Genomic DNA, 12,006 nt, shown 5'->3' with positions numbered 1-12,006 from the left:
CCCTTGAGCCCTCCCCTCCCCAGGTGCGGGTCCCAAGGTGGGGCGTCATTGGCCGAGCTCCGGTCACCTGGAGGACGGAGAGATGGGATGGGCAAACCAGACCAAGGCCACACAGTGCTCCTGGCATTCTGCAGTCTTCAGTTAGGCGCCGGGTGCCCAGTCCCATCTCCAGAACCATTAAATCGCAGCGAATACCTGGGAGCAGGATGCACAGAGGGTGGCTTCCTGCAGGGGCCACTTGCCGTGTGGGGAGGACATGCAGGCCTCAGGGCAAGTTCACCCGCTCCACTCGCCCGGGTGACTCTGAAGGGGACCCACGGAGATGGGGGCCCACAGAGTTCCCCTAACTCCACAGGGCCATGCTCAGCCTTCCAGCGAGTGCAGAGCCGGCCCCGCAGGGATTGCCCTCACCTTGGCCGTCACTGTGCGTCCCAGACCGTGTCCCGAAGGTGCACCTCCGTCTGGTCTCCTTGAGGCTGCGGCTTCTCCACCAGAGTTGTACAGAGATGGCTCCGACGTCGTCACCTGTCTGAGAACCATCCTGTGCACAGCCAGGGCAGGTCTTTGCCAGGGCTGGCAGGCGGAGCCTTCGGGGAAAGAGGTGGTGACACCAATTGTGATCCCATAGAGGGCCCCCCCAGACTCAGGGTGAAGGTGCAGGCGCTCCTCTGGGGGTGCAGCTCTCACTGACTCAACTGGGGCACCACCCTTCTCACAGGGCCGGCCCATGCCCTCCATCTCCGGCCCACGCCTGACACAAAAATAAAAGACCCTTGGCCCTCACTCTAGGCCGTGCTGCTGTGTTCCAAATCATGGTGTGAGTGTACGTGTAGGGTGTGTGCCTATGTGTGTGTGGGGTGTGTGCATATGTGTGTGTGTGTGCATATGTGTGTGGTGTATGTGTGCATATGTGTGTGTGAGTGCATACATATTGCATGTGGGTGTGCGTGCATATGTGCGTGTGGGTGTGCATGCATATGTGCATGGGGTGTGTGTGTGCATACGTGCGTGTGGGTGTGTGTGCATACGTGTGTGGGGGTGTGTGTGTGCATGAGGCCTATGTGCATATGTGCGTGTGGGGTGTGTGTGCACACATGAGTGTGGGGTGTGGGTGTGTGCGTGTGCATGAGGCCTGTGCATACGTGCGTGTGGGGGGTGTGTGCATGAGGCATGCAGTGAGGGAGGTGGTGAAGGACTGCGGGAGGTTAGTGTCACAGGCGGTGGTGTGGAGGGTCCCGTGTGCGGGGTCCACAGCAGAGGAAGGGCCCAGCCCTCAGCCCTCAGGCTGAACTCAGGCTCAGACTTGGGCCTGTCTTGGGGGAGACAGCGGGGAATGCTCTTGTGCTCTGGCGGGACAAGGATGCGAGCGCTCCAGGGGACACTGAGGAAACTGAGTCCAGGGGACCGTGATGGGGGACTCCTGGTGTTGAGTCCAGGGTCTCCTGGGCCAGTGGTGCCCAAAGGCCTCAGAGTTGTAGGGAGCATGGCACAGGCCGGACCCCCAGGCGCCCAAGAGTGACTGTGCACATGGCTGCTTCATTTGTAAGTCCAGGTGCAGGACGCCCACCAGTGAGGACGTCTCCTGGCCCAGCCCCCTAATGCTGCTCACTGTCTCAGGACCCACAGGCGGTCCCTCCCCAGAGCCAGCCCCTCCATCCAGCACTGTGGGCCCTGATCTGGACCCTGGGAGGTGCGGGCGTCACTGAGCCCCAGCCCTGCCCGCCTCAGGTGATTTTCACTTGCGGGACTCATCACCACAGCCCCGTTGTGCCGAGGCCGTGTGGGCTGGGTAGCTTTTCACAGGGACCAAGGACCCGCTCTCTGTTCAACCTCAGCCCCCTCATCGCCCCGCCCAGGCCTTCACAAGGAGAAACAGGATGTGGTTCTATCTGTGTGGCTGGAGAACAAGGCTTTTCCTATTTAAATGTCCACAGGAAATTCCTGCAGGATGCTCTGAAACCAGCACCTTCATCACTTTGGTACCCAAAGCTGCATCTCACTGAAGCCCCTGCCCCGGCACCCCTGCCAGGGCCCCAGTCCCTCCCCGGCCAGGCGGCAGGGCATGCAGGGGTGCTCCCCTGCCTGTCCCAGGCAGGAGCACACCCACAGCCACGGCTGGGATTCCAGCTTGCTGTGGGAGGGGCCCTCACTCCTCAGCCACCCTTCCCCCCGACCCAGCAGCACCCCAGCAACAGATCCATTTCGCCCCTTTGGAGCAGACAGACACAAGGCACACACGTGCCCGCGGGGGTTTTTTCAGACAGTGCAAAAACCTTTATTCTGGTTTCTTCCCACGGTGCCCAGGTCGTCAGGCTGCTTTTTTCGTCTGGGCATGGCTGACTGCACAGAGCACCATGGCAGGGCGGGCCTGGGGCGCCACAAGGCACAGAGGTGAGTCCTGCATCGGGTGACACTGACTGCCAGGGCATCCGAGCACCAGGGAGGAGGAGAGGTGCTGGCCATGCCCAGGGGTGCAGGGGCCCCAAGAGACAAGCAGCTCCAGTGTGTATCGGGGGGTGCGTCCTCCTCGGGACATTCACAGCACAGGGAGCCAGATTGGGGGTGCAAACCCTCATGGGGGCATCCACGACCAGCCGGCGGCCTCACAAGCCCCACTGCCCTGTCCTCCCAAGCCCCACTGCCCGCAGGCTGTCAGGACTCTTCAGGGCAAGTCACCAGCAGCCACACTGGAGTCTTCCCCTCCTGGCAGTGCGAAAGGCTGGGGGAGGGAATTGCCACCCCAGGGCCCACCACCCTCTGAGCTCTGTGACCCCAGGGGACAGTGCAGAGAAGGAACAGCTCAGATGAGGGGACCGGAGATGTCTGCAGGATGGAACCTGGGCTCTCCCACAGCAGGGGCCTCTCCGGCCAGTAGATGAGGGAGGTGGGGTGCTGCATGGCCGAGCTTAGCCCAAGGTGGCCCGGGGACACCACCGTGAAGGCAGCTGGCCTTGAGCATGAGCCCAGTGGGGCACAGACGGAGGCCCCATGTTCTCGTGCGTGCTAGGCAGGAGAGGGGAGAGGCCTGGTGTCCCCGCACCATGCTCGGCCCTGGTATGACGAGGGCCCAGTGGAGGCATTGCCGGGGTCAGGAGTGGGCGAGTGGGCGTGCAGACAGTGCAGGAAGGGCCGACGTCCTGGGGCGTTTAGCTCCAGCAGCTGGAGGCTCTCCTGCGTGCTCTGCGGGCTAGGCCTCGCTCCGGTACCGCAGGCGGGAGAACCGGTCCCTGACGGCCTGGTCACTGTCGGGCCCGCCCTCAGCCAAGCGGACCACCCTGCTGCTTGGGATGAGGTCCCGCACCTTGTGCTTGGCCACAGACACCAGGCCGGGGGCGTCCGGGCTGGCCGGGCCCATCAGCAGGAGGCAGGCAGCATGGCGGCTGGGCTCAAACAGGGCCACTGTGGGGGACACGGCTGTCAGGTCTCGGGGAACCAGCCCGAGCAGACCTCAGGGCAGGTGGCTCAGGCCACACCGAGGCCACACTCACCGTGGAAGGTGACGATGTTGGCAGAGACATTGGCCAGCTCCAGCAGGATGCTGGGCAGGGTGGGGTGGAACATGTACAGGCTGTGCCGGGCATCCCTGGGCATCTAGAGCGAGAACCAGCAATGGGGCATGAGGTGACCGGGGCCACAGCCACCTCCACGTCCGGCCGGAGACACCAAGTGGCCGGGAAATGCTGTGCTCACCCCTCACAGGACACTCCTGACAGAGTGACCATGCCCAGAGCCGTGTCCACCGGGATCCCCACCCAGAGTTCCGCGAAATGCCTGCTCTAAGTCTGCACCCACCTTCCGCCCCTCTTCTCCCAACTGACCCTGACCCTTCTCGGGTGTCCTCCAGCTGAACCCTGTGCGCCCTCCCCTGCGCACCCCCACTTCTTCCCAGGTGCCCCTCATCTGCCCCAAGGCAGACTCCAGCCGCGACTTCCCCTGTGGCCTTCCCAGGTCATGCCGCTTCATCCTGCCCACTCTCAAATGGCTTCTCTTTATCTGAGCATGCCCGGTCACCCAGCTAGCTCCTGGGTGCCTCAAGGCAGGACCCACGCCTGTCCGCTGGACTCTGGCCCTGGCTCCTGGCATGGGCATGTCCCCTGAGCACCTGCCCTGCCCGTACCATCTGGTTGGTGCCAGTCAGCTCGTGGAGGCCCCAGAAGAAGAAGGCCGAGCGGTGGTCTGCAGTGGGCAGGCTGGCGGACTGTGGGTCCCCAGGGAGGCCTGGGAGGGCTTGGCTCCACAGGATGGCCCCGGTGCTGAGGTCCAGGAGCAGGATCTGGGGAGGAGGGGGCAGCGTGTGGGTCTCAGCTGGGGCACGCACAGGCACATGGGCCCCCAGCCCTGCAGGAGCTGCTCCTGAGGGCGACCAGGACATCTCACTGAGGCCCCTCTTGTCTCAGCTCAGCCTCCCGGCCACAGCTGTGTGCATTCAGACTAATTTTCCTTCGCTGTGAACAAAGCAAGGACCTCAAAAGGAAGAGCAGCCAACCTGTCTGTCAATGCCGGTTCCATTTTCAATGACCACGGCCAAGGTGTCAGGCTTGTAGTGGCCAAGGGTGGGTTTTCTGGAAGGAGAATAGGGCAGGAGAGCTCACACGGGGCCTCTGGGAGGAGACGCCTGGGGACAGGTCCGCTACCCGGCTTCTTTGGCCACACCTGGGTGGGGTGGGGGCTGCCCACGCCAGGGACCTGGACGCGAAGCTGATGCCAGGGGTGTCACCAGCCCCTCTGGCACAGGGCAGCACCAGGTGACAGGCAGGAAGCTTCTGGCAGGAGCTCACGGCCCTCCAGTCCACCCCCCAGGGCCGCGTCCCCAGGGCCACCAGGAGGACAGGCTGGGGGTGCCTGGCTTGCAACAACGGCACGGGTTCCTAGAGAAAGACCCCGTACCTCAGGACCTGGGCTGCACTGAGCGTCCACCTGGGGGCCAGGTCCTGCCCGTCCAGCAGCTCACAGGCCTCTGAACTCACCAGGAGGAGGTCCTCGCCCGCCTTCCCCGGGACCTTCATCAGGTAGCGGAGGGCTCCCGAGCTAAAGAGGAAGGAGGGACTGGGCTTGGACACGAAGGCGGTAGGAGGCTGGGACCGCCCCCCTCAGCCAAGTGCTGCCGGGGCTGCATCTCTCAGGTTCCCACAGCACAGCCTGCATTTCTTAGTTCTCTGATTAAAACAAGACCCTCACGGTGGGAGACGCGGGAGAGCCTACCGTCAGGAACCTGTCTTCTCCCGGTTTTTGCTCGGCTTCTGTTTGCCGACTTTGGCCTCAGGGGACCCAACAGCAAGGCCCTTGTCCCTCCACCTGCCTGACTACTCCGTGCACCCAGGAGCGGGCCCTGACCTGCAGGATCCGCCGCCCAGACCAACCTGTGCAAAAGCAGCCTGTGGGCGGTGGCATTGAGCCTGTCCTCCCAGAGGGGGTCTGTCTTAAGTGGGCTGTCTCTCCCGGTCACCTTCTCGTAGAGGCCCTTCACAGAGCAGCCACAGAGGGAACTTGCTATTCAAAACACAGAAGAGCCTCAAGTCACTGGGGTCTCTGCCGGGCACCGGGGAGGAGGCGCGCCCACCAGCCCCGCATCCAGGCTATGTGGTGCCCTCCCTGAGCCTCGGGGAGCTGAGACGCGTGGCTTTCTGAGCCTGACGGTCTTAATTCGCAGCCTTGGCATACAGCAGGAGCGGATGAGCCCGGCTGCAGTCCGAGTTCCTCACACTCTGCCTTCTCCGAGGTACTGGGCTCATCTGAGACCAGCACAGCTTCTGTGGGTGAGGCAGTCCTGGGAGGGCAGACATGACGTACCGCAGGGGAGAAGGACGTAGTGGGCACCTGCCCTGGTGACGTGGAGCAGGGAGCCGCTGGTCCCGTCCACACCGAGGCTGCCTCGGTGGCCGATCTGGTGCCCAGTGCTGCCTGAATAGATGTAGCCATTAACCTGCAGCACACAGGAGGAGAAGGGAGTCAGAATACTCATCTGAGGAGAGACCATTTTGATTGAAGAGTGTCTGATATGGGCGTCTCTGCACGGTGCGCCTGGGAGACACGGCAGCCCCACACCAGCCTGCGGAGCCCCTCACGGTCCTCAGAGCCTCCCCCTGTGCTGCCACAGCACAAACAGGAGGGCACTCTCCCCTCTGACCATTCTTGGGGAGGCCTGGAAGCTGCCGGACAGAGGGCAGAACCTCCCCCAGAGCCGCCCCAGCGTGCTGGGTCTGCAGGTGCCAGGAGCGCAGGGCCCTGGGTGCGTCCCCCGAGAGCTGGTCAGACCCAAATTCTGCCCGGGGAAGTGGAAGTGGACCGGAGGCAGAAGAGGCCGCGGTGATTCGAGGGGACTGTACCTCCCCTCTCTCCTGGGTGAGGACCAGCAAGTCTGGGACACCGTCAGCATCGACGTCAGGCACCCGGAGCAGAGGGCTCAGGATGGAAGCATTCCCTCCCAAGCTGCTGGGATGGCTCCACAGCGTTTCGCCTAAAACCAAGCACACCGTCACTGTGCGCTGGCTGCAAGTCCCCTTCCCCGCAGCCCAGCAGTGGCACAGATGCTCACGCTCAGACACGGAAATGCCGCCAGCAGGAGGCTACAGCCAGTGCAGGATGCACACTCCACTGAGCACACAGACGCACGCACGGAGACCGGGTGCCGGGGCTCCAGATGGTTGGGCGGGACTCTGGGAACTGCAGAGCCCCCTCCTATCCGGCTTATCCGTGCTTTCTGACATTTGGCTCTAGAACATCTCAGGGCCAACACTGATCCTCGCCACCTGGACAGGGCCTGACCTCGCTGCCTCCCGAGGCCCCTCAGGACCCCTGTCTCCTGCTGGGGTCACAGACAGACCCCCTTCCCCCATGAAGGCCTTTCCCTGTGCCCTGCACACGGGAGGGAGAGAATGAAGGTGCATGTTCATGGACCTAGGGACCATGGGACCTCACCCAGACACAATCTTGTCCACACATTTTTTAGATGGAGTCCTCTCTTCTTAAAACACTTCCAGCCTGATCTTCATTTTCTTCTCTATCCTTAAAAGCATAACTTGTAAGGGAAATGCTAACACCCCCCAAATCTAGTGTTGAGGTGCAGAATTCCTTACGACCTTGGTAAGGTACGAGGGGCCATGCTTGGAGCCTAAACACGCCTATTACATTAAGCGCCCACACATCTATGGCACTGACAGGCCCAGATATGCCCTGGCGGGCTCCGTGCAGGGGCACGGCCTGGCTTGCCCTGGGCGCTGCGGAAGAAGGCTGCCCCACGTACTGCCCAGGAGCCTGCGGCAGCCCCGCTCCTCCTCCTCACCTCTGCTACCCCCAGCAGGCGCTCTGCCATGACCCACGAGCAGGATTTAAACTGGAGGTGACAGGACACAGTGAAGTGTGACACGTCAGAGTAGCTGAGGCACGTGACTGCTGAGTGGTTGCATCCTTACGTGGGGGTTCCCTCCACCCCTGTAACCTCCCGTCCCATCTGGTCACGCTGCCCCTGAGGGCACTGGACCTCCGGTGTGAGGCCCAGGTGAAGCCACCGAGAGAACTGGCCTACCTGTGAATGAGTCAACTGCGACGAGAGAACCGGGTCTGCCCACGAAGATGCAGGCAGAAGATGCCCCGCTGTCCCTTGGCTGGGGGATGGCGCACTCCACAAGAGCCCCATCCTGGGCTGCGGGCCTCTCCCAGAGCACACTGCCGTTGGCCCCTGACACAGCAGCCACAACGGTGCAGGGAGAGGAAAAGCCTGGGGGAGAGACCCAGCTCTGCGGGCCGTGCATGCCGGCCCCGCACTGCCAGCCCTCCTCCTCACCCCCTGCTCCCAGCCATAGCCCCCACTACAGCTCATTCTCTTTGTCCCTGGGCCCTTGACCCCCCAGAACCATGGGGGCCCTGTGTTCACCACACAGGTCAGTAGCCAAGTGCGGTGCCGAGCCCAGAGCCTGCCTCCTTGTCTCTTTCTAGTCCTGCTAGGAAGGAAGGGCGAGGTGATAGTTTCCAGAAATTCTACCAACTGCTTCCCCTAAATGCTGGAGAGAGGATTCCTCCTCCAATCCTTCCTTTTTTGGATAAAAACAAAATTACCTTCGTCAGCACAGGATCGGTTGAAATCGTTGCTGCTGTTGGTATTTTTATAAAGAAAGAGAACATCTTGGATCCTGTCCCTGTTTACGTCTTCTGTAGCCAGAAAGTCGTACGTGACTGGAAAAGAAAACCACGGACTATGTTCCTCAGGCCATGCCCGGAGCAAAGGCCAGGCCACGTCTGATGCCACCTACTTCTCTGCTCCTTGGGGTTTGGTGCCAGTTAGAACCTGCACCCATGAGATCACACCACAAGAGCAGGGCCTCTTCCTCCCCGGAGGAGCAGTTTCCCACGCTCTGCAGCACACCAGCAATGCCTCGTGAACACGGTATATGCCGGCATCAGATGTTAACTTTAGGAAGGGACAGCAGGCATCAAGATGGATGTTCTGAAACCTTCTGTTCAGGAATGAATCCTCCCCTACATCAGTTTGGGATTAGAGTCCACATTCCATACTCGGAAAGGTCTGCTCCTTCTTTTCATTCAGGGACTAAAATGATAAACTATACACTTTAAAATGAAACAACAAGGGCCGGCCCCGTGGCTTAGTGGTTAAGTGCGCGCGCTGCGCAACTGGCGGCCCGGGTTTGGATCCCAGGTGCGCACCGACGCACCGCTTCTCCAGCCATGCTGAGGCCGTGTCCCACGTACAGCAACTAGAAGGTTGTGCAACTATGACATACAACTATCTACTGGGGCTTTGGGGGAAAAAAAGGAGGAGGACTGGCAATAGATCTTAGCTCAGAGCCGGTCTTCCTCAGCAAAAAGAGGAGGGTTAGCACGGATGTTAGCTCAGGGCTGATCTTCCTCACAAAGAAAAAAAAAAGAAGAAGAAGATATCCAAATGACCATAAGCACATGAACAGATGCTCAATCACTAGTAATTAGGGCAATGCAAATCAAAACCATAATGAGACACCATTTCATACTCATTAGGACAGCTCTTATTAAAAAAAAGAGAGAGAGAAAACAAGAGTTGGAGAAACTGGAACCCTTGTGCTTTGCTTGTGGGAATGTAAAATGGTGCAGCCATTGTTGAAGACAGTCTAGCAGTTTCTCAAAGGTTAAAAAAAGAATTAGCATATGATCCAGCAATTCCATTCTTTGGATGTATACCCAAAATAAGGGAAAGCAGGGACTCAAATAGTTACTTGCACATCCACGTTCACAGCAGCTTTATTCACAGTAGCTAAAGGTGGAAACAGCCCAAAGGTCCATCAACAGAAGAATGGATAAACAAAATGTGGTCCATCCACACAATGGAAGGTTACTCACCCATAAAAAGGAAGGAAATTCTGACACATGCTACAACATAGATGAAACTTGAGGACGTTATGCTCAGTGAAATTAGCTAGACACAAAAGGACAAATACGATATGATTCCACTTCTATGAGGTCCCTTGAGTCAGCAAATTCATAGAGACAGAGAGTAGATTAGAGGTTACTAAAGGCTGGGGTGGGGGCAGGAGGGAGGAATGGGGAGTCACTATTTGCTGGGTATAGAGTTTCTATCCGAGATGATTAAAAGTTCTGGAAATAAAATATATAAAGAACTTATACCACTCAACAACAAAAAAATGAACAACCCATCAAAAAATGGGCAGAGGATATGAACAGATATTTTTCCAAAGAAGATATACAGATGGCCAACACGCACATGAAAACATGTTCAACATCATTAATCACCAGGGAAATGCAAATCAAAACTACAATGAGATATCACCTTACACCCGTCAGAATGGCTACAATTAACAAGACAAGAAATAACAAGTGTTGGAGAGGATGTGGAGAAAAGGGAACCCTCATACACTGCTGGTGGGAATGCAAAGTAGTGCAGCCCCTATGGAAAACAGTATGGAGAGTTCTCAAAAAATTAAAAATAGAAATACCTTACGATCCAGCTATCCCACTGCTGGATGTTTATCCAAAGAACTTGAAATCAACAATCCAAAGAGATTTATGCACCCCTATGTTCATCGCAACATTATTCACTATAGCCAAGATGTGGAAGCAACCCAAGTGCCCATCAACTGATGAATGGATAAAGAAGATGTGACACATATATATATATATATATATATATGTATATACACATACACACACACACACACACACACACACACACACAATGGAATACTACTCAGCCGTAAAAAAAGACAAAATCATCCCATTTGCAACAACATGGATGGACTTTGAGGGTATTATATTAAGCAAAATAAGCCAGACAGAGAAAGACAAACACCGCATGATTTCACTCATATGCGGAAGATAAACAAACACATAGACAAAGAGAACAGATTAGTGGTTACCAGAGGGGAAGGGGGGCATTGGTGAAAGGGGTAAAGGGGCACGTATGTATGGTGACAGATAAAAATTGAACTATTGGTGGTGAGCATGAGGCAGTCTATACAGAAACTGATAAATAATAATGTACACCTGAAATTACACAATGTTATAAACCATTATGACCTAAATAAAATAACGGGGTGGGGGGAAGAACACACACACACATAAACCTCCTAGTCTAACGAGTTCAACAAGGTCACAAGATAAAAGATCAATATAATAACCAGTAGTATTTCTTTTTCTTTTTTTTTTTTCGTGAGGAAGATAGCCCTGAGCTGACATCTGCCAATCCTCCTCTTTTTGCTGAGGAAGACTGGCCCTGGGCTAACACTCCCATGCCCATCTTCCTCCACTTTATATGGGACGCCACCACAGCATGGCTTGACAAGCGGTCATTGGTGAGCACCCAGGATCCAAACCGGTGAACCCCAGGCCACTGCAGCTGAGCACGTGCACTTAACTGCTTGCGCCACCGGGCTGGCCCCAGTAGTATTTCTATATACTATCAATGAGCAACCTGAAAATTACATTCACAAAACAATTTCTTTCACAGTAGCATCAAAGAGAACATTTTGGAATAAATTTAACAAAAGAAGTACAACACTTGTACACTGAACACTATAACACATTGTTAAGAGAAATTAAAGATCTGAATAAACGGAGATACACTCCATATACACAGACTGGAAGATTTAATATTGCTAAGATGGCAATTTTACCCAAACTAATCTATAGATTCTACACAATTTCCATTAAAACCCCAGAAAGCCTTTTTATAGAAATTGACAAGCTGATCCTAAAATTTACATAAAAATCCAAAGGACCCAAAAGAACCAAAACAATTTTGAGGAGAAAAGAAAAGAACAAAGTCGGAAGATTTATCCTTCTCTGTGTCAATACTCACTGTAAAGCCATGATCAAGACAACGTGGCATAAGGACAGACACAGACGGACAGCCCACAACTGACGGCGGACGGAGTGTCAACAAAGGCACCACGGCAAGTGGGTGGAGGAAGATGGTGTCCTCAACAACCAGTGCCGGGACAGCTCGGTGCTGACAGGAAACCCACTAGCCCCCAGACTAGTGGGGCTCTGCTGTGGCCCACAGCCAAGGGAGCTGGGCCTGCCCTTTGCCTCTGAGAAAGTCCTGCTGGGAAGGAAGGCTGATGTGCTGGTTTCCAGAAATTCCACCATTTGCTTCCACCAAACACTGTGCACAAAAACTACCTCAAAGTGGATGGCAGACCTGAAAAGAAGAGCTAAAACTGTAAAATTTCTAGAAGAAAAAACAGGAAAAATCTTCATGACCATAAATTAGGCAGGGTTCTTATGCCAAAAGCACAATCCATAATAAAAAACAAATAAATTTGACTTCACCAAAATCTAAAACTTTTGTGCTTCAGAAGACACCCTTTGATGTGGCCGGCCTGGTGGCGCAGCGGTTAGGTTCCTGCGTTCCGCTTCTGCCTCCCAGGGTTCCCTGGTTCGGATCCTGGGCGTGGACCTACTCACCGCTCATGAAGCCATGCTGAGGTGGCGTCCCACATAGAAGAGCTACAACTCTACAACTATGATACACAGCTATGTACTGGGGCTTTGGGGAGA

At 56.3% G+C, this 12,006-nt stretch overlaps 1 protein-coding gene and 1 long non-coding RNA gene across 3 annotated transcripts in view; one reads left to right on the top strand and one right to left on the bottom strand.

Annotated features, from left to right (window-relative positions):
- Window positions 1-5: 5 nt before the first annotated feature.
- On the top strand, window positions 6-783 carry LOC147913501 (uncharacterized). The gene is made up of 2 exons (XR_015556456.1): window positions 6-270; window positions 368-783. It is a non-coding gene; the product is annotated as an uncharacterized LOC147913501 (long non-coding RNA).
- A 1,388-nt stretch (window positions 784-2,171) lies between these two features.
- FAM234A (family with sequence similarity 234 member A) overlaps window positions 2,172-12,006 on the bottom strand; it is a 35,237-nt gene continuing 25,402 nt past the window's right edge. For both annotated transcript variants that reach the window (XM_004438244.3, XM_087449269.1), the window contains exons 3-12: window positions 8,056-8,172; window positions 7,526-7,717; window positions 6,327-6,457; window positions 5,791-5,923; window positions 5,361-5,490; window positions 4,888-5,028; window positions 4,487-4,562; window positions 4,118-4,273; window positions 3,489-3,591; window positions 2,172-3,399 (exon numbers count right to left, since the gene is read on the bottom strand). In XM_004438244.3, coding sequence (XP_004438301.1) covers window positions 3,188-3,399; window positions 3,489-3,591; window positions 4,118-4,273; window positions 4,487-4,562; window positions 4,888-5,028; window positions 5,361-5,490; window positions 5,791-5,923; window positions 6,327-6,457; window positions 7,526-7,717; window positions 8,056-8,172 — 1,391 coding nt within the window. In that variant the 3' untranslated portion in view covers window positions 2,172-3,187. The remainder of the gene's footprint in view (window positions 3,400-3,488; window positions 3,592-4,117; window positions 4,274-4,486; window positions 4,563-4,887; window positions 5,029-5,360; window positions 5,491-5,790; window positions 5,924-6,326; window positions 6,458-7,525; window positions 7,718-8,055; window positions 8,173-12,006) is intronic.

Source organism: Ceratotherium simum, chromosome 26 (assembly GCF_057802395.1).
Source record: "Ceratotherium simum simum isolate JZ-2026a chromosome 26, ASM5780239v1, whole genome shotgun sequence".
Lineage (NCBI taxonomy): Eukaryota > Metazoa > Chordata > Mammalia > Perissodactyla > Rhinocerotidae > Ceratotherium > Ceratotherium simum.
This window is presented reverse-complemented; position numbering and strand designations above follow the sequence as displayed.